This window comes from Phodopus roborovskii, unplaced genomic scaffold (genome assembly GCF_943737965.1).
Source record: "Phodopus roborovskii unplaced genomic scaffold, PHOROB, whole genome shotgun sequence".
Taxonomy (NCBI): Eukaryota; Metazoa; Chordata; class Mammalia; order Rodentia; family Cricetidae; genus Phodopus; species Phodopus roborovskii.
Genome location: NW_026126482.1, coordinates 30,857,818 through 30,885,045, shown reverse-complemented (window position 1 = coordinate 30,885,045; position 27,228 = coordinate 30,857,818). Strand labels below are relative to the sequence as shown.

Below are 27,228 nucleotides of genomic sequence, written 5' to 3'. Positions count from 1 at the left end.
TTAAGTGCCCCCACTCTGGGCATAAAATACTAATTGACAGAGGAGATAGTCTGAGAAAGAAACAGTGTTGACTATATTAATTAGTATAGTGCTCTAAAGCAACCAGCTTAAAAATTAAATTAGGACCAACTTTTAGGATTCTCTTCATATAGCCATACAAAATAAAGAAATAAACTAAATGTTCCTACTTATGATTTAGCATCTCCTGATGGCCTGTTGGAAAACATTCTGAGGGAGAAACTTAAATTAGGAGGTCACATGCTGTTTGTCACTGTAGAGATGTTGCTGCCTATACATAACCAATTAACAGGAAATATTTCCATCACTATAATGCCTGACATACAAGATGGTGTATTTAATCACCAACACCAGCAGAGCCGACGGGCCTCTATGACACTGAGGGGCAACCTACAGTTTTTGGGAAAAAAATGATTTACATTCCATGGACCTAAGCCCCTAGTATTTATGCTAGATGGCCTCCAGTCTGTTTTAAATGTGAAACAAAAGTACTGCAGCAACTCTAATTCTACACGCAACACCTGACATAAAGGAAGGAAGATTTTGACACAAATCTGAATTGTAGAATACATATAGGATGCTTGCAGGACTATAACAAATGGGCTCCTGTAGAACTAGATTGTTATGAAACTAAGAGAGACCCTGGAAGAAAAGCAATAATTTAGTAACTAAGATAACAGAAATAAATTAATTAAAAACAAGAAAGGAAAGAAAAACTATGTAACAAACATGTATGATAAAAGATGCTGCAAACGTCACACAAGGTAGACCAGGCACAGCCTCCTCTGTCCACTAAGTCAATAAACTCACTCCATACAAACCTACCATTGCCTTGAAATGACCACAAAAGGAGGACTGGAGTCACCCCCTACTTACAAAAAGAAAAACAGGGCAACAATAAATAAAAGTAACCACTAGAAACACAACTTCAATTTTAAGCCATCAAGGTAGTTGCTCACAAGGGAGGAGGGCTGCTTAGCATTATATACCGAAACATGTCTTCTGCCTCATAGGCAGAAGGTTCTTTAGGTCTTCACGAAGGGGTGTGTGTGTGTGTGTGTGTGTGTGTGTGTGTGTGTGTGTGTGTGTGTGCGTTCCTATTGACTTAGCCCCTTGACTGCTGGGACCAAAAGCCTGTGCCATTATACCTGGTTTTGGAGAGAAAGAATAACTGTCACCAACAATATAAATATTATTGACATAATGTGTAAAACCAGGCATGGTATATAAGAATAGTAAATATAAATTCAATTCTTTTTAGGGGCAGCTAAAAACTGTATAATCTAACAGAGAGATTCTTAGTGTCCCCTTAATAATTGATTCATTTAATCTAAAAAGAGATATATAGATGCCTGGAATAAATGCTATTATTTCCTAACTTCCTTTGTGCTTAGGCATAGCCATGCTCTATTCAAACAAGATGAACAAAGACTCACATATTAATACGAATTTATCACGCAGTGTCGTTTGCATGCTCTCTTTTGGTGTTTGGAACACAGACTTGAGGGTTAACTTTGAATTAGTTACTGAGAACCTTGAGATAGAAAGTCCTACTAATGATAGCTGAACATCAAAGCTACCCTGGGCCATAGGACTTAAGGTCTATCCTGTAACCCTGGGGCTCTACACACACCCTCTGCCAAGCTCTGATCTTCATTGATACTCAAAGATCAGCCACTAACTTCTTTATTCTACTGCTTTTGCTTCTCTCCCTTGAAAATAAGTCAGACTGTAACTTTAACATGCATAAAAATGGGCACATGTGCACCAGTGTGATCTGGTTAAAGCCTTTTCCTGTACTGGTGGGATTAGGAACATAACAAAGAAGATCAAACAAATTATACTTTTATCTAAAAAATGTTTTTAAATATAAGACCTGAGACTTAGTATTTTCCTCTGGACAGAAAATGAAATTAAAAATAAAAACAACAAAAATACCAACCATTCCTGTATTTCTTAACTGAACTAATAGATTTCAGTATAGGGAACCTAATGTTGTGGCTGCAGCCACCTGTATATTAACTACAATGAACAAGCATCAGCTCTTAGAACACAGTTTTACTCACATCTTGATGTTTCACTCCAAATATGCATCTGACATAAAACTACCACAAAACATATACATTTTCTTTCTCTCGCTCCTTTTTTTTTTTTTTTTTTTTTTTTTTTTTTAAAGTAAAAATCAGCTATGTAGACAGACAGACTGGCATCAAACTGGAAAACCTCTTGTTTCAACTTCCTTAGTCCTGGGATAACAGATGTGTGCTACCACATCCTGTTTGGCTCTTTGGAAATGAATGTTAATTCTCAGTGATTTTGATTCACAGTTGTAAACACGTTGGCTACTGATTTCCTTTCTGCTTGCTTCTGACTGGGTAACACATTGGGTTATGAGTACTGTATACACACACACACACACACACACACACACACACACACGCATAGAGGGTTACCTGCCATGTGCACATCCCCCTTCACTGTTACCTAGCTTCTGCCTCAGTGCAGACTATTTAGATAATGAAGCTTAAGGATGTACAAACATAGAGAATGATGCTAAGCACAAAGCCAAAGAAGCAGAGGAGCAGTGACTTGGGTCCCCCTCGCCTTGGCTTGCACAGGAGGCTGGGTGCCTACCTAAAGGAATTCAGGCTGAGACTAGAAGGATTTGTGTCTCATGTTCCTTGTACTTTGCACATAGGAGGAGAAACTGACTTAATTTAAAATTATAACCACATACGTTATAAAAGAAAACATTGCTACAAGATAAGACAAACTTTGACTGGAGAGATGGCACAGTGGTTAAGAGCAAATACCACTCTTCCAGATCAGAGTTCAATTCCCAGTAACCACATCAAGTGGTTTATAACTGCCTTTAACTCTAGCTCCAGGAAATCCATCACCTCTGTCTTCCAAGGGCACCTGCAGTCATGAGCACATAATCATAGTAACACACACACACACACACACACACACAATTAAAAAAAATAAAAAGATGTGACAATGGTTGGTACTGAGTCTTACTTGAAGATGTTCACATGTACACTTCATAAGGGAAATCTATAGTTTCATTCATAGATTCTTCTCATGGTCAGATCCTTACAGAGGTCATTATCTTCTAATACAATGTCCTTCGGCCTGGACTACCAGTGACTATATAAAGTGATGTTGACTACAAGGAAACGGTTATGTGTGTCTAGAAGATGTCTTGTTTCATTTTAAATATTCTGTTTAATTGAACACACTATTATTAATTGCTAAGCTATCTTTCCTAATTTCTTTTCATATGAGCTCAGTTACTAGCTCTGCAATTGGTCACTTAACCTCCCTGTGCCTTCATATCCTACCCTGTTAAAAGGAGACAGTAATTTCTTCCTTGTATGTGCCAATATGGGAGCTCAATGAACTGATGCATAGATACTCATACCAGTAAATAACTACCTGGCCATCTCTGTTAGCAATTAGCTAGCAGGCACTCCCAGAACACAGAATCTCCAAGAAGGCTGAGCAGTACATTATATGAATAATAATTTGCCAGTTCACATGAAAAGATCAGTAAAATTTCTCATACATAAAGAAAGCTTTCATATAGTAGAATGAGGATACCACCCCAAGTCTCCAAAGTGAGTGGTATTCATTCATCAAACTTGTCATGCACAGCCCTCATTGCTATATACAGTGGATATGTGAACAAAAGCATATTCAGGGTCTGTCTGAACATACACTGAGCACCTGGCTAGGGCATGCAACACAGTTATTAACATATGAACATGAAGATTTATCTTTTTAGATACTTGCATGTGGCAACAGCTTTAGCAGAATCCTAGGAGGAAAAGACGGCATACTAATTTATTTTTCTGTATATTTTTTTTCATATATCCAATAACAAATAGCTTGTTCACAGGTAGTCAGCCACTCTGGCTGACATTTAGCCCTTACCACCTGTCTTTCTATAAACTGCAATGTCCCTTGGCCTCTGTGGGTTAGTTATTCTTGGGTCTCTGTGATGGGTAATCTTGGTTTTCAATTTGCCCACATCTGGAATCAACTAAAACCCAGGCTGAAGGGCACACCTGGAGGGGTTATTCTTGATTGGCTCATTTGAAGTGGGAAGACACACCCTGATTCTGGGCCACACCTTCTGGTGGCAGCCCCCATAAAAGGACATTGAAGAAAAACCTTTTGCTTTTTGCCTGCCTGACCTCCCTCTCCCTGGCAAGGTCACCTACCTGCTGTTAAGGCTCTCCTTCTCTGGCAGTAAAGCCTGCTTCTCTGGGATCCCAACATACTTTGAAGACCAGATGAGACATTCAGCCTCTTGGACTGAACAACCATCAGTTTCTCAGCCTTTCCATCAGGAGACAGTCATTGCTGACACTAGCCAGATGGCAGCCTGCAAGATACTCTAATAAAACCCATATATATATGTATGTAGGTTCACATGTGGAAGTCAAAGCATGATTTTCAAGAGTTACTTCTCTGCTTCCACAGGTCCTTGGTTGTCCAGCTTGCAAGGCAGGTATTTTCACACACTTGCTGGCCTGACCACATCATGAGATCAGATACCAAGGAGATGTGTTTCACATCCACACATGCCTTTACCATCTCAAGCCTAAGTAAACACTGCACATTTTGTCTTCTCACTATCTGATGAACCCACATTGTGGTCTCTATTGCCAGACAGCATACCACACTAGTCAGAGCACTGGGTGAACAATCAATCACACAGCCTGGGTTTGCATGAAAAGTTCTGTTGCTAACTGCATGACCTTGGACAAATTACTCAGTAACTATTTCCTTGAGTATTAAATGTTAATTCATGCAAGGTTCTTAGCATACAAGTAAATGCACAAAAGTGTTAAAGTACTGGCTTTAATATTATCAAGTTATCATTGCTGTTATTACATTTGCTTCATTTAATTAATGTTAGAACCAGAATAAGAATCACAAGTTGAAAATGACAGACTCATCCTATTACACATTAGTTTATTATTACAGATTTCAGGAAAACTTTTTAAATTATTCCCATTCCCCTAATACTCACTTCATATAATATAGACTAAAACCATTTTCACTGTCCATGTGGATAAGCTCTGGTGTAATCATGAGACAATATGCAACTAGACCATGAAAGCACTGACAAAAAAAAAAAAAAAAAAAAAAAGGTTCTTATTACAGACATCCTACTTCACAGATCTGCACTCAGACCTGTGTTTGAGGGGCAAAGCACTGAGGTAGGAAAACTGTACCAAGGTTCAGAGGATGACAGCCTTTTGTTTTCTGAGAAGATAACACAATCATAAAGGCTAGAAAATGGCAGGAATGGTAGGAATGGTGTGACAATATCTCTTAATCAGGCTAGAAGAAACTGGGAACAATAGACAATATACTAATTTTAAAACAAATTAATTGAACTTGGGGTGCTCACAACATCATATGGTATTAAAACACATGATAAAAAATTTACCCAGAAAATACAAATCAAAACCACTTTGAGATTCCATCCTACCCAGATCAGAATGGCTAAGATAAAAAAACACCACTGGCAGCTTATGCTGGAAAGGATGTGGGAAAAGGGGAACACTCCTTCATTGCTGGTAGAGATGTGTACAGCAGCTGTGGAAATCAGTATGGGGATTTCTCAGAAAATTAGGGACCAACCTACCTCAAGACTCTGTAATACCACTGTTGGGCACATACCCAAAGGAGGCACATTCACACCACAAAGACATTTGCTCAACTATGTTCACAGCAACATTATTCATAATAGCCACATCTTGGAAACAACTTAGATGCCCCTCAAATGAAGAATGGATAACGAAAATGTGGTATATTTACACAACGGAGTACTACTCAGCAGTAAGAAACAATGGCATCCTAAAATTCGCAGGCAAACGGACAGAGCTTAAAAAAAAAAAAAAAAAAAAAAATCCCGAGTGAGGTAACCCAAAATCAGAAAGACAAATATAGTATGTGCTCACTCATAACTGGATATCAGACATAAAGCAAAAGATACCCAGCCTCCAATCCATAAGCCCAGAGTAGCCAGGATCCTCTTTCAGAAGCAGATGCAGAAATCTACAACTCACCACTGGACCAAGCTCCTGGAGTACAATTGAAGAGAGGGAGAAGCAAACATATTGAACAAAGGAGTCAAGACCATGATGGGGAAACCCAAAGAATCAGTTGACCAGAGCTGGTGAGAAATCACTGACTCTGATCTAACAAATAGGGAACCTGCTTAAGACCGAACTAGACTCCCTTAATTTAGGTGATGATGGTGCAGCTGAGACAATAGATGAGGCTACTGGCAGTGAGTCCAAGACCGAACTCTAATGCACAAACTGACTTAGTGGAGCCCATTCTATGTGGAGAGATACCATGCTGAGCCTAGACACAGAGGTATGGGTGATGGAGAGGTATTTGGTCCTGCCTCAACTAGATGATGGGACAGACTTAGTAGACTTCCTAGGGAGGCCTTACCCTCTCTGGGTAGCAGATGGGTGGTAGAGGGGGTGGGGGGAGAAGGAGCCAAGGAGGAAAGGGGAACTGGGATTGGAATATAAATAATTAATAAAAAAATTCTCCAATTGTGAATGGAGCACACATTGCAAAGTCAATGTGTTTTTCTACCTGGCACTTGTTCAAATGAAATAGACTTACTCTGTTAAAAATTCTGAACAGAAAGAAGTGAAGAGAACACCACTTTGTACAGCAAATGAGCAAAATGACAACGATAAACTAGTGAACAAGACACCAGGGACACCCAAATAACAGCCTAGTTAGAGACATCAGAAATGACATAATCCAGGAAAGCCACAGAACATTTCTAAGGACATTATTTCAGAGGAGCTTATTCACTGAACACCAACACATCTGGAAATGCAGCTGGAGGAAACTATAACTATCTACTCCTCCCTAGATGGTACCTTTTATTTCTCTTTATTCTGATTATTTTTTATTCTGACACATACTGCTACTTACAGGTCTTTTTTTTTTTTTTTTTTTTTTTTTTTTTTTTTTCCTTTTTCTGTTTAATCTTTCCTCCTGTTTTTGAGATATGATCTCATTCTGTAAAATAGGCTGGTCTTGAAATTGTGTCCATCCTCCTACCTCACCCTTCCAAGCACTGGGATTACAGGCATGAGTCACCATATCCAATTACCACTTACCTTTCTAAGCCACTAGGAATAAAGCTAGATGGACAAGGTAGGGAGAAAAACACACAATTTTAACACACTTCATCTTTCCCCCAGTATGTTCTGGTAATGGGCACTTGGTAACTCAAACTAATGATAGGAAAGGAAGATAATCCAGTAGGTGCATAGATTAGTATGATGCTTTTTTCCAGCGCAGCTGGGAATGAGGGGGAAGCCAACTAACACCATTTATAACAGACCCCAAAGTCAGAGAATCCTAAGAACACTACCTAACATAACATAGTTTAAAAAAAAAAAAACCCTCAAATTGGGGGAAATACTCCAGAAATACCACAGAAAAGAAGGGATTGATTCAAATTTTAGTTTTTAAAATATCAGGAATACATTAAGAAGTAAAATGTATGATACATCTATTAAAATATAAAAGCAGACTTAAAAAAAAAAAAGAACAGAACTGCCTGTATTGCTTTAACAGTTCTCTGCACATTCCTACAAAGCCCACCATGCATTTCAAGAAACCATCAATTCATTTAAATAAAAGCATCTGCTGGGCTAATAAATCTGAGTTGACTTCAAGTCATATGACTCTCTGCTTGTGGCCAGCTGTTTTAAATGAGCATATCAAGTAATTTAGACACCCCCCCTTTTTTTTGCAAAGGCTGCATGATTTAATAAATTCCCATATGCCTCAACATGTGCCAACCCTACCAGGTTATCTTCAACCCAGCTGCTGTTATGATAATAGCTGCCAACTTTCAAACAACTGAAGAGAATAATGAATCAGCTACAAGTTGGCTCACAGGTAAATTCAGCTCGTTCTGAGCTAAAAGACGGACCATTTTCAACTGTAAAAGAAAATTAATTAAAAAGAGTTCACCTACACTTCACTGTGCGAGCAGCTGGCTCAATAAAGACCTTTAAATTTGTATTCAAAGAGTCTTCACCACAAGGTAAACTCCCTAAATCTGTGGATTCGAGACTTAATGCTGTAGGTTGTGGTAAAGGTTAGCTTTTTGAGGATACAGATTGGGAAATGCTTCATCCCTCATTCACAGCATATAGATCTGAGAGCCCCACAATGATTCCCATTTGTTAAAGATCCATTACAAAAGGCTCCAAAGATTTTTACGGGAATGAGATATATAGTAGAAGGAACACACTTCTGTGCATGTTATTGTCAAATAACAAAATTAATTAATAAATAAAGGGAAATAAAGTAAAGAGAAGAGGAAAACATCAAATACACCAGATTACATCAGAACCATTTAGTGATCAACTGCTAGACGCAATTTAGGATGTGTGGAGCTCTCTAAGGAAAAAAAATGGCATACTGAACAGTAAAAAATACTAGACAAACCAATATTATTAGTCTTAAAATAATCCCTAGGACTTCTAAAATAAGTTTTTAATGGGGTAAGGAATTATATAATGAGTATTAACCATTGTAAATATTCCATCTATTGCTAACTGCCCATAATAACAGAATTATTCACTGGATGAATGAGTCTCCTCAAGGGGCTGGACAAGCTGTTTCTCTGCCAGAGAACAGAGCTGTTTTGCATTGCCTTCATGAGTAGAGATGGGCTACTTCTCCCTGGTTTTATGGTTCTGAACTTTCTAAAATCATGCAAGGACTGCTTTATGCACAGTGACAATGATTTATAGGGTACCTGAGGATTCCCAGTTATCTTATTGGGTTTCTCATACAGCTTTCCACTGCATTCTACTTTTCATTTAACTTCATTAACTGTGAAATCCACTATACCAGGTTTACTTTTGTCCTTGTTATATGAGGACAATGCTTAGTCAATTGAAAAATCTCCTGCAGAGGTAGAGTGGCTAGCATCATACTTTGTACTCCGTACTTGTAGCCATTGAAACTGAAATTATGGATGCACATGTGTGGGATGGCATATATTCTCCAGGCATCCTTAGTACCTAGATTCTATAGGGATCTCTGCAGTCTGTGATGTTGGAAACATCACAGGAAATGATACTGTTAGTGCCCTTCGTTCAAAGATCTTAAGCTAGTCAAATACACCTTGGGAAGCTACAAAAATGCCACAGATAATTGAGATTACAAGAGAAAGACTCACTTTAGTCAATGAAAAATGGGAAGGGATGACTTTCTATCATCTTAATGTGACTCACATTGGGCTGTTATACATGGAGACTGCTGGAAATGTTCAAGATGCAACATATTCAACAGGTCAATCTTCAGAGCAACACAAAAGGCTGGAATGTGCTGTGAAACTATTGCCTGATTTGGTCAGCGAAATGATTTCCCAGACAACTTAATCAGCACCTACACAAACTGGGGCAGAATAGAACTCTTGAGTCCTCAGTCTTACTTTATCACATTAACTCAACAGAGGGAACTTGCTCTATTCAGCACAAGGTAATGCTTGTCTACATTGGTAAAATGTTGTATAATATGTATGAAATATGCACACTCCTTAGCTGCCACTTTAATACATAGAGGGTAAGAAATTATGCAGGAATTCACTTGCTATTTGGAAAACCTCCTTCAGTGTTACAGTGCATAAAAGGACTTTATTACATGAGACAAGTTTTCCTACAAAAGCAACCACAAATGCAAGGAAAAGATATGGTAAATTCTTGGCACAAAAATCTACATTATTTAGCTTGGGCCAGTTCTACTCAAAATCTAAGAGTGTAGAAGATGGACAGGATTTGCACTGATTCTGTGTTACTTTAAAGGCTGTTCAGACTTAATGCTAGAATTTTACAATCCTATTTCTTTCTATTTCATTTTGAATATTTAAACAACTAGCCCTATTTGTTTTGAATGGATCCTAAATGTCTTTATTCTTGGTGATTAGAATAATCAAGACATGCCTAGAGGTGGGAAAAAAATTAAAAGACATGTTAAAGGAAGATGAGAAGAGGAAATGAGAAAATCTGTAACAGTGCATGCCATAAAAATTAGTGAGCAATTAAAGGTGGAAAAAATAATTGCTTACAATTTGTATAAAGCAATCATAACCATGTAGGTCATCGATGTGGCACAAGACCACATAATTATGAATAACAAGATAGAAACAACAACATTGGGGGTAAAACATAAATTACGGACAGTAGAGAAAACCACACCACAAATGTGCCAAGATAAATGATACAATCTTGAGGTGATGATGGTGCCATAGATTTGAGGAGGGTCTGGGTGACCATGGCCAGCACCTCTGTTTCCTGCCTTGTCTAATCATAAAATGCAGTCCATGTTTGGAAGGGAGATTTTGAAGAACATAATTATGGGCTGCAAGTGTTTTTCTGTGGAAACAAAATTATAACTCAAGTCTGAGATTGTGTAAATATGCCTTAATTTTGGTCAACAGCAATTTGAAGTGAAGAAAATAGAATCCTCTAGACTCCCAGTAGACTGCAAGTACTCAAGTTAACTATAGGGATCAGTGTGTACGGGCAAGGACATTCCAGATGCTGTGAAAATACTAGTCAGGAGAAAATGTTCCACTCTGTAGTGACAGACTTGGTCCCTTCTTCCAAGTCAAAGCCAGCTCACAACTTCAAAAGGCCACATGAAAGGAGATGTAAAGGCTAGTGAAGGGCATATTTAGCCAGCAGGTCAGGTATGAAAATAATCACAATTTGAACTGCCTTGGAAGGCAGGCAAGCTCACACAAACCAACAGTACTTTGTGCACACACGGAAGAGGAGAGAAGAAACCACATCAAGGGCCCCAAGGAAACTGGAGGCTTTGAGAGCTTCCGGCGTCTTGCCCTTGCAGGGCACCTTAACTGTAAGGCTGTAGTAAATGCCCTGCTGTCACACACCTCAGGAAGACAGAAAGAAATGATTATTTTCCAAAGTGCTAACAGACTTACTTCTCCTTGAGAAAATCCACAACTCTTTTGAAGTCAGCCACACAGTACTCTCTCTTCATGTCCATGAGCACACTATCAGAGGCAGACTGCACCGGGATGTGGAGAAAAGCGTAGACTCTGGGGTGGTTGAGGATTTTGGCCATTTCCTTAGAGAGATGGTAGGAAAAACATTCATCATTTTATAAATATGAGACAAATCTTTCCTTCAGATCTACACATATAAGAACTAGTGAACAAATACTCAAAAATGGGCTGATCATTCTGACTCTAAGGCAGCATCAGCAGGCGCAAGGTGTTTGGAATACCTTTTGGAGAGTTCTATGGGAGAATTGCTTACTTGTTCACTATTTTTTACAATTATTAAAAAATATGTAAAATCAGATAAAGCCAGAGAAAAGATATTTTTGAGTGCTTCAAAATTAACCAGCATTCCTTTTTCCTCGCATAAATTTCTACTCTCCTAAATGACATTAGCAGAAGAAGCTTCAGTAGTTAAACAGCTTAAGAAGTTAAACAGCTTAACGAAGTTCAAATTATACTTTTTCACTGCTGAAGATGAGAGTTTCCAGCATTCTTTCTTTCCTTTTTATCTTACATTTAAATTTAGTTACTGATAAAACGTTTTGCATATATACAGTTGGAAAGACATGTATGTGGCCAGATAATAAATAAAGCCAGCATACTACTGGATATGTGAGTGTAAGAGGCAGTGTTCAAAAGACCAGAAAGCAGTGGAGAGGAAGGATGAGGAGGAAGAGATGAGGAAGGGGGATTATATATGCTGCAAAATTAAAGAGAGCAAATCTTAGGGAAACTAAGCAAGTCTGTTTTAAACCTCTTCTGAGAATACAAAGTGGTGTCAGAAAGAATGAAAAGTCTAAGTCATGAAAAAAAAATGTTCAAACGGTGCAGGTTTTTAACGTGAATGTGCACAAGGGTATCTAGCTCTCACGTTACAGAACAGTACAGTGTAGTACACAGTACAGCAGTCTCTCATATCCCTTACATTGTTTCATCTTTAGAACAATGTGTTGAAGGACCCTATGGTGTCAAAAAGCCAGCTTATGTCTTCTCACCCTTCATTCATTCTCAAGGCAGTCACATAAGCAGACCACACCAAATCCTTGCTACCTGTTTTCCTTTCCCTGGGTGGAACATTAGCATTCTTGCCAAAGCTCAAGCAGAGAGGTAGACTCCAATGAGCCACCTTCTTAGGAGAAAGTTATGAGTTACTCATAACTGCCTTGTATCTGTGGGGTCTCCTGAAGGAATTAGTAAACCTTAGTAAGGAATTAGTAAACATACGCACCTGGCTGTGAATAGCCTATTAATAACTGAAGCTGGGTTTCTAATGAATTAGCAAAACCCATCTGCAGCTCCATGGTCAGGAGCCTGTCTGAGGGAGCACAATTTTCTTGCTCTGAAGTGAAAATGTTGGCTATCTGCTATGACTCCTATCTGTGATGGTTTGAATAGGAATGAACCCCACAGACTCATGTGTTTGAATGCTTGTCCCATAGGGAGAGGTACTATTAGGAGGTGTGGCCTTATTGGAAGAAGTATGTCACTGTGGGGTGGGCTATGAGTTCTCCTATGCTCAAGCTTTGCCTAGTTCAGTTCACTTCCTGTTGCTTTCAAATCAAGATGTAGGACTGAATGGCCAATAGCGAGGCAGGATCAAGGATAGGTGGGGCTGGCAGGCAAAGATTATGAATAAGAGAAATGAGGAAGAGGAGAGAACAAGAGAGGAGGGGAGGGTGGCTAGCCACCCAGCCTCTGAGCCACTAAGCCACTGAGCCACCCAGCCAGGGAGCAAGAAGAAAAGTAAGATATACAAAAGAAAGATAAAAGCCCAGAGGGAAAAAGTAGATGGGTTAATTTAAGTATTTTTTTTTTTTTTTTTTAAAAAAAAAGCAGGCTAGAAACAAGCCAAGGTAAGACTGGGTATTCATAACTAAGAATAAGTCTACAGGTATGATTTACTTGGGAGCTGAGTGGTCCCTCAAAAAGCCAAAATAGCAAAATATCAACAACAGACTAAACCTCTAAAACTGTAAGCCAACCCAATTAAATACTTTCCTTTATAAGACTGAGCATGGTCATGGTTTTCCTTCACAGCAACAGAAACCCTAATTAAGGCACTACCTTTCTGTTATTTCACACCTGAAGATCAACAAATCAAAAGCTTTAGAGAAAGACCTGTAAGATCTCCTTTCTCAAGAAGCAGGACTCAAAGGTTTAGATGCTTTTGGACATATCTGTGGTAGCCTGGAATTGGTATCTGAACTTACACAATGGTAGCAAAATGTAGTTACTTTTGCAGTTTCTGTGCCTGGAGTTCCTCATCTGTGAAATGCAGATGGTGAAAACACCATTTCACAGAGCCACTGGGCTACTATTAAAATGCATTAAAATAATCTAGATTTGCTTAAACAGTCAGTACAACACACATAAATCATGAATTACCTACACTCCACTTTCTTAGAAGCTATAACAGGCTCATGGGAACATAGCATCATAAAATTAATAGAAAAGCATCAATAAAAAGAGCTTCTCAGCAAGTTGGCCACTGGACTAGCATGGAAGAGGAGACAATATGTATTGAGCTATACAATGAGTTCTAAATAATGTTCACCAGGACTGGGCAAGAAAAAAATGCACATCTTGCAAAGCACTCAGGGTGGACACAGACTGTGAAGAGGGCACAGCTCTGGATATGACTCAGTCCTAGAACAAAATGCCAGCTTCTATATCAAAATGGTCACCAGAAGAAAGCAGTAAAAGAAACATGGTGGCTTTTTTCTTCTTCTGTTCTGAAAAAAAAAAAAAAAAAAAAAAAAAAAAAAAAAGCTTTGCTGTTAGCAGGCACTCTCTGCATGACATTACATGCTTCACAAATTTGGAATGTTGTATATACTTCAACAAGGTTTCCTATGACACTAAGAATTCTTAGAGGAATTGAAATATAGAGTCAAGGACCTGGTGAGATGGCTCAACGGGTGAAGGTGCTTGCTGCCGAGACTGACAAACTCAGATATGATGGGAGATGTCATTCTGTATATGTTTCTCATACTGGTTAATGACTAAAGCACTGTTGGCCAATAGGAAAGCAAGAGAGGAGGGCTAGGAGACAAGGAGGAGAGAGGAAGTAGTAAGGAGTCGTCAAGATGGAGAGTCTGGAGAGAACAGAACCGCCATTCCTCCACTCTCGGTAAGACCACATGAAAATACATAGAAATGGGTTAATACTTAAGACAGAGCTAGCCGATAAGAAACAAGTAACTGGCCAACAGCATAATATCAAATACAGAGTCTCTGTGCGTTATTTGGGGCTGGTGCGCAGCGGGACAAGACTGGCGGCGGGTGGAAAAACCTACTTCTTACACAGATATGAGTTCATTCTTTGAGACTCACATTGTGGAAGGAGACAACTAACTCTCTAAAGTAATCCTCTGATCTATACACACACACACACACACACACACACACACACACACGTAAAAAATTCCACATAGTTTAATTAACCATAGCAACACCAGATTATTTATATATATATAATAATTATATATATTATTCATATAATTATATATTATATAAATATATAAATATAATATATAAATGATATATATAAATATACATAAATAAATAGATATAAATAAATATATAAATATATAAATACATATATGTGTGTGTATATATATGTATTACATACACACATTTTGCCTTTGCAATTATCTGTTTTCAGGGACACATGGTTAACAGTATATTAATAGGATGGACTCTAATGTTTTGAAGCATGCCTACATAATAATGAGATTAAAACAGAACATATTTGCAACATTTGATAGGAAGATAGACTTTTGACTAGTATTGAACCAATTTGGCAAAAGCAGTCAACAGGCATCATCTTTGCTATAATTTTTAGAATGAGAGAAAAGTGTATCAGAATATGTGCAAAACCCAAGACTGCAAAATTTGTCCCATTGTGGAATCTATCTTTATAGGTCTCTAGAGGTTCAGATATTAATCAAATCATACATCCCAATGAGAGGAATCTGCAGCTCAGTCACTGTTCCGAGGCTTCACCAGAGGTGTTTGTAGTTTATACATAGGGCCTAGGTTCACCAAAGGAACTTTCAGCCCAATACACAGACCTTAAGTATACCTAAGACCAAAGGAGAATTTTGTTTTGGTGTAGTTACATGCTGTAACTGGGAGAGAGTCTGAATAGAGGGGCAAGAACATGAGGGGCATATTTATACACACACATATGGGATATGTATATGAATGTCTTTGTGCCTTCAAGAGCTCTGGTAGCAAACAGCATAATAACACTATTTCAACATGAGGTCATTTATAATTTAAGAGTTGATATGCCAAGGCTGATCACAATATAGATGGGAACTATTTGACAGGCAGGGAATGAAGAATGCCTAACCAGATCAATAAACCAGTGGTTTTCTCCTGTGCTGTTATTTGGAGCTGTATTCTTAGAAAATGGAAATTATATCCATGTTTATCATTTATTTTTGAACTCAAAATATCAAGAAAAAGCAATAAACTGAATGCAAAAGGCTCAATGTGAAAGGGCAATTTGGTCAGAGCATACATTTAAAACAAATATTATGTGTAATTTTTGTTGCATAGAAGTCATCAGTGTTTGCCTGGCATTGAATTTCTGTACTACCAACTCAACAAAAGCAGTATGAAAGAATATGTAAATAAGAAATAGCTGGAGAGATGGCTTAGCAGTTCAGAGTACATATTTCTTCACTATAGGACATAAGTTCAGTTCCTAGGTGGGGTAACTCCAGTTCCAGGGAATCTAGCATCCTGGTCTGACCTCTGTGTACATAACCCACACAGATATATCATTAAAAGTACAAGAAATCTCAGCTAGGTTGTGGTGGCACATGCCTTTAATTCCACCACTCAGGAGACAGAGGAAGGTGGATCTCTATGAGTTTGAAGCTAGCCTGGTCTACAGGTTGATTTCAGGATAGGCTCCAAAGCCACACAGAGAAACCCTTTCTAGAAACACACCCCCCCACACACAAATAATAAATAAATAAATCTCCACAGAAAAGAGTATAAAAGCAACATATGTCTGACAAAATGTGACATTTCTCTTTCTGGGTATGCACTACTTCACTGAGTTAACTCACTTCCATCCATTTCCCTGCAGTAAAATTCTATTGTGTATAGATGTCATGCATTTATTATGTATTCATGAGCTGATAGACATTCAGGAGGTTTCCATGACCTAACTAATGTGAGCAGAGGAGAAACGAACCTGTTGTTTTACTGAGATGATACATATATTGGCCATTTTCACTATGCATACAATTCAATGTCATCCTTACTTCAAATGACCTGTCAGGTCTACATGACCGCACCTGGATGGCATTGCCCTACATGTCGAATTGGGATGGGGGGATGGGAGGGGAGGGTGGTTAGGGTGCATGTGAGAGGGCAGAGAGGGTAAAAGGAAGGGAGGGAGGGACAGATGGAGGGAGAGGGAACTGGGATCAACATGTAAAATAATAAATTAAATTAAAAAAATAATTCAATGTCATCAAGTACAGGCACAAAGTTATACAACTGTCACATGTTATCTGTATTCCAAAAGTTTTATCCTCCCAAGTGAAACGTGCTGTACATTCAAAATCAAGGCTACATTCCCTCCTCCCTGTGCTCTGAGAACTATCTTTCTCCTTTGGGTCTAGGGCTGTGGGGACTCCAAGGAACCCATATACATGGAATTGCACAGTCTGTGGTTAGTTCATCTCTACAATATTTTATTTAACAGAATCTTCCAAGGTCCATTTCTACTGTGGCAATTTACAACCTTGCGTTCTCTCTCTTTCAGGTGGCTGATGACTCTATTGCCTTGGTCAAAGGATATTATACAGATTCCATGCACATCTTCCCCATGCAACTACATTACACATCTTTATACCCAAATGCTATGAACACCATTTTACTTCTCTATTTCACTGCTCTCTAAATTATATCTCAATCAAGTATCACAATGTTTAAAGAGAATGTTGCACCTACAATATATTTGACCTTATAAATGAGTGAGCAATAAACCTGTTTACATGATTCTTTCCAGTGAGTACTGCAACAATTGCAAGAGAATATTCAAAAGAACAGTGTCCTAATCCAAGCAAATCCCATTCTGTTGTCACCTTCAACAATGGCAAAGTCATGCATGCCCATAGAGAAGACAACCAAGAACATATTTCACCCATGGCTTTATTAATACCATCAGAGCAGTGCTGAGTCAATTGGCAGCACCCACATTTCCTCTCAGCAAGTGACTTCTAAATCAATCAATCACCACAACATCAGAAAGTGATGGAGAGAGTTTGAGCAAGGGAAATTCCCAGTCCTAGTGTCCCAGATGGAGAAGATTGGATTTTGTGAACAGATCCTAATTTACAGTGGAACTACAGCTTCATTGTACCAGGATGCTGGCTTTTAAACTACAAAGAGTTAACATTTTCAGAATTTGAGCTAAAATAGGCTGAGAGAAAATGTCTGTCCTAATTAGCTTCCCGAGAAATGCTTAAGGACCTCAGCACACCTTCATCTTCCTTCATATCAGTGTCAGGGCCAAGACCACACTTTACATTATAACTTTACATTATAAAGATAAAAATACACATTTCCATACTGATGTCAAAATGCTAAAAGCTGAAGACACACATTCTCACATGCAAACACACACACACACACACACACACACACACTCACTCACACTTATCTTCACCTGAACATACGTGTTTGCCATATGTTCAAGTTATTTCTCTGCCCTCTTTAGAAATCAGAGGTGGGGTGGTAGGAAAGTGGAGTAGCACATCTAGGAAAAGTAAGGAGGAAAAGCGAGGGTGAATACGTCACATGAAAAAGCCTCAAAGAATGAAAACATTATATTGAAAACAGGAATCAAAAGTTAAGTCCATGCATCCCGTCTGAGGCAATTGTCAAATGAATCTTTGTGTATCTTAAAATTCATGGAGCTGAACACAAACCAAACCAGTCAATTTCACTTTATTAGTTTTCAAATAAAATAAAGAGCCTACCAGGAAGATGTGTTCTTATCCAAACACTCTATATGATGAAAAGATATACTTGTCAGAAGGAATAATCCTTTAGTAATTTCCCTTTTTGCATTTTTGGAAAGATAGCGGTTACTAAACATATCATAAACAAATCAATAACTGATCAGTTTAATGAGTAAAGGGCAAGCCAGTTAAATCAAGCATTCAGCTGAGACAGCTAGACTGGCTTCTATTAAACATGACATAAATAATTAAGGAATCTAATCAAAAGGCAGATGCTAAAGATTTGTTTTAAAATAGTTACAACATTTATCTCTTCGTGACTATCCAATTTGAAGCTTATCTTAAATAATATCTGTTTCAGTTTTGGCCAAACACATATTTTGGTGTGGTAATTTACCTGTTTGGGTACAAGGTACTTGCGATGGAAATGAGACCGCTAAGCAAGTACTTACTCGACAGCACATAGAGACTCTCTAAGCAGTTCAGAAATGAGTACAGAGGCAATGGTGACAATGGTTACAACAATCAGATGCGCTCCAGAGCAGCTCAAAGCACACCATTCAACTCCATCCCACACCTCTGAACAGAAGCCCTGCTACTCCAGCAGTGGCTGTGTTCCCACCGGTCCAACACTCCCGGAGCAGTGACCTCAGACCTGCACATGAAATACAGACAGAAACTCCAGGTGAAAGTGGATGACCTGTGTTTCATTTCAATTCTGAGGTGAAAACAAGTTAGTCATGGGCAATATCCAAGAACAGTTACTCTATAGCAAAAGCAGGGGTAAATTTGCTTGACAGCTACTGTAATTTAGTGGTTCATTTCTTGTACAACATGTTGCATGTCATCTTTCCTGGCTGTGACAGCTTGACCAGGCTAAGGGATAGCACACAAACAAACAAACAAACAAAATAACAAACTGGCAAAATATTCCTTGTCCAGATTAAAAAAAAAAAAAAAGATGGCAAAATATGATCTCTGGGTATACCTATAAGAATGGTTCTAAAAGATAATGGTATTTAAATCATCAGTATATCAATAAATCACATTCCTCAATGTGCATGCATCATCTAATCTACTAGGGACTCAAACGGATCAGACTGCAGAAGGGAAAACACCCTTTAGTAGCAACTACTGGAGTTTCCTTCCCCAGATATAAGCCAGGTACTTTCTAAGAATCTCAAAAAGGACTCCAGAACATGTAGTACATTCCTTGAGCATGCAGTTCTAGCAGCTTCTGCTTTATCATACCAGACTGTAATTCCACCCCTAGTAATCTCAGGAACCACCTCACATTCTTACTGTATCAAAAGAGGAAGGGGCAAGGCAAAAAAACTTTTGAGATAGAACTTGAGAATCACCAAAAGGGTACATTTGACTAACACTAAGACAGAATGGTACTATCTCTTGAGGACCCTGGACCTATACTTGATATGATTTACTTCTGCAACTCATTATTTGAGGCAACCTTACTGACCACACTCACCTTCTTGGATGTATCTTTCTTTCTTCTGAGTATAGCATTTTCTCAATGTGTGTATTTAAATTTTTATCTTTAATAAAATCCAACTCTGCTTTACTGTACCAAATAATTCTGAATTTCCTTTTAGCATTAAAGCTTTTCAGAACCCCAGTTCAATGGTCTGAGTTGAGTCCTCTAAAAGTCCTGTGGAACTAACAACTAACTCCCATGGCTACTGAGGATGGCAATCTGGAGCTGTCTGTCCCCTTACCACTAACAAAACATCATCCCCGTGTACAACATTATCTGAATCACTCTTATGATCGCATTTGAAGTTGAGCACAAACCTAGGCAGGAAATTTTCTTTACTGAATCTAAGACTCAGAACACATAGCACAATGGTACAGCTGGCATCTAACATATATCCTCAGACATGACCTCTCAAAAACACCATTCCTATGCACTGGCCTATCTGGACATTGCCAGTCAGATGACATTAGGTTGGAAGGTCACTCAGCAACTTCTAAATCCAGAAGTTGAAATTTTAGGATATTCAATATTGTTCAAAGGCATGAGATCTGAAACCAGGCTCTGGCCCAGGGAACGATATGGCATTCTTGGCTGTTAGAATGCAGACTCTGATATTCTTTCCCTTAAAAGTAAATCCAGATTGGGTGTGTTGCCACATGCCTTTGATCCCAGTAATTGGGAGATAGAGATGGATGGCTCTCTGTGAGCTCCATGATATCCTTGTCTAGTGAGTTTCAGAACAGCCAGAGGTACACAGTGAGACTCTGTCTCAAACACAGACACACACACAGACACACACAGACACACACACGCACGCACGCACGCACGCACACACACACACACACACACACACACACACACACACACCAATCACACAGACAGGTAAACAAGTAATTTCTTCAGGAAAGCTCTCAGTTCTAGATAGAATGTAAGGGACCAAAAACGGACTTATAGTACAAATTAGTAACACAGGAAATATTTCCACAAGGCCGAAAAGAGGGACAAGTGCTCTCCCTTTTGCACACTGCTTCAGTCTGCTACATCTGCCTTCACACATCAGTGCTTTCACTGAAACTGAAGTGAAGGAAGCCCAGTTCTTACAGTTGTCAGCTAAGTGGATGAACACTGTTTTGGGTATTCTGTGAGATTCCAGTTTGCTTCTCTTTAAGCACAGCAGACCCCACAGATAGAGACCAGGAGGCTGCCGGAGAACAGGGACATTAAGATGAGTCCTAGCAATAAATGATAAGATATTAACCAAGAATATCATAATTATTTTATTATTATTGTAAATATCAAGCACTAAACATGAATAGTACCAGATTCCAGGATCCAGCAAATATTTTTAGAAAAGAAAGATGCAAGGAGCTCACTTAACAAGACAGCTCAGTGAAAGAGTGCCTGCTACTCAGCTCCTGTGCCCTAAGCTTTTCTTAAAGTTCCAATCCAGACAGAAGAGTCTCTAACTAACCAAAATTCCACCACTTTCAACTCATTAACCACTTCACTTTTTGTGCCTTGAAAACAATAAGAATCAATAATTTAATTCATTTGTTTTACACCAAACACTGAAATATGCAGCATGAGGAATCTCCATATCCATTTAAAGAGAACACACTACATGTTATCACTCAGTAACCAAATCTTGAACTCTAAGAAGAACCTGCATTCCTAGGACAGCTCAAATTTGTCATGCATGCTTGACTCCATCTCTTACATGATCTGCCCCCAGACTGAACATTGCTGTATATGGCTATGCTATTCTCCAGGAGTAGTATGGGCTCCTTATTCAGCTCAGGTGGTGGACTGCAATCCAGTTTTGAGGTGGGAGGGTGGCAAATGCAAGCTCTACCTCTCACCCTGTCAGAGCCAGTTTGCAGTCCCTGTTCCCACACTGAGGCACTCACTAATAACTTCAAGATGAACATTAGCCATCTGACAGACTTGGTCAGACTATCCTAAGAGCCACAGGCTGGAAACAGATTGTAGCAAGCTAATGTGGAAAACAACCTTGGTGACGTTTATGCTGTGTGTTCTTGAAGATTTCTATGAAAAGCAGCTAAACAACAGCTGCATCTATGTCACTATACAAACCCAGAGTGGCTAGTATAGCTTTCAGTGAGTTTTTTAAAACCATAGCACTTTAGGTAAGGAAAGCCCGTGGTAGCTCAATACTCTACAACTTGAAGTTCACTTTTGTGACTTTGAGAAGTGAAATATAATTGATTACATTATTAACTTATCAATTAGATAATTAAGGAAGTAAAACATGTTCACTGTAAGTGATGTTTTAAAACCACAGGGCGAGAAAAGACCCTAATAGATTGGTGCGATCCCCCTCCCATCACTTCTACTTCCTGACAAAGAAATAAAGAGTGGACAAAACTTGCCCACAGAGACACTGTGACAGAATACAATAAATAGAACCAGAAACAATATCCTCAGAGTTTTACAACACAGCCCTTTAAATACAATCTATATCTTAACACTGGAGATTAAGCTGATTTGTTTCAAAGCATATTCTAATAGAATATATAATTCAATTACTGAATCTACTATCATATCCAACACTAAAATGTTATTTTCTTAATTTCCTTAGTTTATGCACTGTATTTACTACTTACTGGTAGAGAGCCTGGCACTATCACTTCCCAATTGGAGGGATTTATTGCACGTGGTAATTTCTGAAGGGCACTTAACAATCTCCACCAATGAGTCTGTGCAAGTTGACTGTCATAAGAAGCCAGCACACATTCCTTGGATGAGCTCTGCCCTTTCCGTCTATTTTTCTCCAAATGAAGAAACTCAAAACTTTTCCTTAGTAAATTCAAACCTGGAGATCTTGTCCTTTTCCCCTTCTGTGAGGGACCTTATATGAATCTTTTAGAATTCTCCTTGTATCCTAGTTTCTCTTGTGGTGTAAATTATAGGCTGGTGATCCTTTGCTCTAGGTCTAAAATCCACATATGAGCGAATACATACCACATTCCTGTTTTTTGTGACTGGGTTGCCTCATTCAAGATGGTTTCTTCAAGTGCCATCCACTCGCCTGCGAATTTCAAGATGTGCCACATCTTCTTTATCCATTTTTTAGTTGAGGGGCATCTAGGTTGCTTCCAGGTTCTTGCTATTACAAATAATGCTGCTATGAACATAGTTGCGCACATGTCTTTGTTGCATGGATGTGGATCATTTGGGTATATGCCTAAGAGGGGGATTGCTGGGTTCTGTGGTAGACTGGTTCCCATTTTCCAGAGGAACCACCATACTGATCTCTAAAATGGCTGTACAAGCTTGCACTCCCCCAGCAGTGGAGGAGTGTTCCCCTTTCTCCACATTCTCTCCAGCATAAGTCATCATTGGTGTTTCTAATTTTAGCCATTCTGGCAGGAATTAAGATGGTATCTCGAAGTTGTTTTGATTTGCATTTCCCTGATAGCTAATGGTGTTGAGCACTTAAGTGTCTTTCAGCCTTTTTGATTTCCTCTTTTGAGAGTTCGAGTTCTCTATTCAGTTCTGTACCCCATTTTTAAATAGGGTTATTTGGTGTTTTGTTGACAAGTTTCTTGAGTTGTTTGTATATTTTGGAGATCAGCCCTCTGTCAGATGTAGGATTGGTGAAGATCTTTTCCCAGTCTGTGAGCTGCCATTTGGTCTTGTCAACTGTGTCCTTTGTCTTACAGAAGCTTCTCAGTTTGAGGAGGTCCCATTTATTAATTGTCGATTTCAGTGTCTGTGTTACTGGAATTATGTTCAGGAAGCAGTCTCCTGTACCAATTTGTTTCAAGGGTACCTCCCACTTTCTCTTCTAAGAGGTGCAGTGTGGCTGGATTTATGTTGAGGTATTTGATCCATTTGGACTTTAGTTTTGTGCGTGGCAATAGACATGGGTCTATCTGCAGTCTTCTATTCACCATCATCCAGTTGTGCCAGCACCATTTGTTGAAGATGCTTTCCTTCTCCCATTGTATACTTTTAACTGTTTTGTCAAAAATCAGGTGTCCATAGGTGTGTGGGTTAATATCAGGATTTCTGATTCGATTCCATTGGTCTTCTTGTCTATTTTTGTGACAATACCAGGCTGTTTTCAGGAGTATAGCTCTGTAGTAGAGCTTGAAGTCTGGGATGGTGATGCCTCCTGAAGTTCCTTTATTGTACAGGGTTGTTTTGGCTTTTGTTTTTCCATATAAAGTTATCCTTGCCAGGTCAGTAAAGAATTAGCCTGGGATTTTAATGGGGATTGCATTGAATTTATAGATTGCTTTTAATCCTACCTATCCAAGAGCATGGGAGATCTTTCCATTTTCTGGTATCTTCTTTAATTTCTTTCTTTAAAGACACAAAGTTCTTATTATATAGGTCTTTCACTTGTTTGGCAAGCATTACCCCAAGATACTTTATGTTGTTTGTGGCTATTGTAAAGGGTGATGTTTCTCTGATTTCCTTCTCAGCCCCTTTGTTTTCTGAATAAAGTAGGGCTTCTGATGTTTTTGAGTTTATCTTGTATCCTGCTAGTTTGCTGAAGATGTTTATCAGCTGTAGGAGTTCCCTGATAGAGTTTTTTGGGTTGCTTATGTAAACTATCATATCATCTGCAAATAGAAAAAGTTTGAGTTCTTCCTTTCCAATTTGTATCCCCTTGATCTCCTTTTGTTGTCTTAATGCTTTAGCTAGAACTTCAAGTACAATATTGAAGACATATGGAGAGAGAGGGTAGCCTTGTCTTCTTCCTGATTTTAGAGAAATCGCCTTAAGCTTCTCTCCATTCAGTTTGATGTTGGCTGTTGGTTTACTGTGTATTGCTTTTATTATGTTTAAGTATGTTCCTATTATCCCTGATCTCTACAAGACCTTAATCCTGAAAGGGTGTAAATTCAAACCTGAAGAAGAAAAAAAGTCTACCCAAAAAACAAAACAAACAAAAAACAAGACAGCTTTTATGCATGAATTACAGGGGTAAGACAATCAATTGGGGTATGTAGGCTTGGCTTATACTTTCAGATCAATACCGATCGTGTTGTCTTTTTATTTCTCACTCCGTAGGTTAGCCTAGACTGTACCTCACTTCCAACCTTAGCCCCCCTCCCTCCCCCCCCAGTCCTGGAATTATCAGCATGAACCACTATGCTGCTCACTGTGTTTATCCAAGTTTCTTTTTAAAATTGTTTAAGAAATCTGAAGGACCTGGGCAAAAAGAAATGGAACAATAAATAGACAAACTTTCAATGATCAAATTGAAAATGAATAAATAAAAAGTAGTTGATGCCCCTGAACTTCCAAAGTGCAAAATAATTGCTAGAGGGTTGTGTGAGAGTGCACATGGACCCTGGCATCAAAATGATCCAGTCTCATACAGGGCCAACCATGAGGATTAAGAAGTCCATTGGTGGGTCAATCAATCTTTAACAAAGATCTCATCCAGATAGTTTTCTGGGAATTTTGTATTTACAATGTTTGTTTGTTTGTTTCTCACCATAGATAACACTTGCAAGGGAAAAGATGGAGTAAAACTTACACGGGAGAAATGCCCTAGAGGAGAGCTCAGGCCATATGAGCAAGTTCCTGTACTCCCAGGACAGAACAGGGGCCTGGTGTTCCAGGACTCCTTGACACAGCCATAGACAAACATGACACAACTGTCCTGGAGATGATTAATCCACAAATATTTGATGATGAGATGGCATGACAGGTTTCTGAAGGATATTTTATTTTTATATTCCAAGTTGGATCAACTACAAATGACTTTGAAGAGATTTCAAATGGAAACTGGTGTTTCTTTCTCTACAAGAGTCAGATGTGAATGGACTGAACACAATGTACTGATTTCCTAGATGAGTGACAAACCTGATTCTGATCCACAGATTTTACTTCTGTGAATGGGCCACACAACTGAAAGGTCAATAAGATAAACCCGTCACACAGATATATAAAACAAGTTGGGAATAGAAGTGAAGCACACTAAAATCTGCATTTATTCCATTATATGAAAATCATGCCCTGTAGATTCCACAAGGATGCTTCCCATTTGTGGAGAGCATCCTCCCAAACTATCAGTGTTTTGCACACCTTACAACAAATTATGAAGTTTATAGCAATTTATTTCTAGTTTAGCATCTTTTCAATGTAGTAGAAAGATATCAATAGGAAGCATCTTTCTGATGATCTGTCATCTAATTAACAGATGTATAAAGACAAAGAAGATGCCCTTGGAAGGGCATGTTAACCATCTAGTAAGCTAAGACTCACTATGCATGTAGGGCAACAGTAGCATTGACAACACAAAATGCAGAAATCATAGTACATGAGCACATATTAGAACAGGAACAAATATGCAATAAGATTTTAAAGAGAAGTTACCAAGATAATGAGGGAAAAACAAATAATTGTCATAGGCAATATGAAGTTTACATATGTACATTATTGTTGTGTGGTAGCCAGGGCTCCAAGTATGTAATGAAATAACTATTTTATCTGTTAATCTCTGTACTTTCCATGATGGACACTTAATTAACAGTGATCTTTGTTGCCAGTCACTGACTAATGCCACAAATTTATCCTCAAAAGCTCTACTAGGGAAGACGGCATCATAAGTGATTGATGGCACCTTTGACATGGAACACAAAAATGAAGGAAGAGTATCGATTTACGCTTACACATGAATTTCCAGACACAAACAATACCTAATGTCAGAAGGAATGGTGGGGTAAAGGTCTCTGAAAGTCCCCATTTCCACCCAAATGATAAACACAGTGTGAAAATGTATTCTAATCATGTTTTTAATAATGCAGGATATTAACTTCAGGCTTACAGAAATCTAGAGAGTCCTAAATTAACTATGGTAAGAACAATATGCTATGTTTCCAACCTACTCTCTGCACACCCCCCACTTTGGCTCCATGAACTATTGAAAAGCATCAGCCTTCTATTAGGGTAAACACCAACAGCCTGTCAGTCACTGGAACTCCTTCAAAGACTCATTCCCAAAAAACTGCCATTATGTGGCTTGTGTGCCTGCAATAACTGCCTGGTTTAACATGACCTGGCATTCACCCAGTGAGAAGAGCCTTTTGGCCAGGGGCATTTGTCAAAAATAATCAGTTGCCAAGTGTTTAGCATCATGGCTGCCTGAGGCTGTGAAGAACAGTTGGGGATAACAATAAGCAAACCAAGAAGCTTAAAAGAAAAAGAGGATGTGGTATTCACAGTGGGCTTGAGAAATCATAGACACACCCCTATGACTCTAGACAGCCAGTCAGGCATGACTCTCTCTGATATACTCTCTCTCAATCTCAATCTCTTTCTCTCCCTCTATCTCTCTGTGTTTCCATTCATTCATTCATTCATTCATTCATTCATTCAGGACACACACACACACACACACACGCGCACGCACGCACGTACGTACGTACATACATGCTCAGTAAAGAGTTGAAGAGGTGATGAGCACCCACCTTTCCCTAATCTGAGACATTCCACGAGGAAGTGAAGGCAAAGCTACAGTTATAAATGGCCTATTGGAATGAGCAATGGAAGAATGGACTAATGCTCACATAGAACCTGTGTGCAAAAACTTTGATTTAAGGGCTCTGTGCATTTAAGAACACTTTCTGTTTAAACATTAGTTGATC

At 38.8% G+C, this 27,228-nt stretch overlaps 1 protein-coding gene across 1 annotated transcript in view; it reads right to left on the bottom strand.

The window, feature by feature from the left end:
- The window catches only part of Cdkal1 (CDK5 regulatory subunit associated protein 1 like 1), a 541,752-nt gene that overhangs the window by 180,831 nt on the left and 333,693 nt on the right, over positions 1-27,228 (bottom strand). Inside the window, exon 11 of the mRNA XM_051194503.1 lies at positions 11,039-11,184. Coding sequence (XP_051050460.1) covers positions 11,039-11,184 — 146 coding nt within the window. The remainder of the gene's footprint in view (positions 1-11,038; positions 11,185-27,228) is intronic.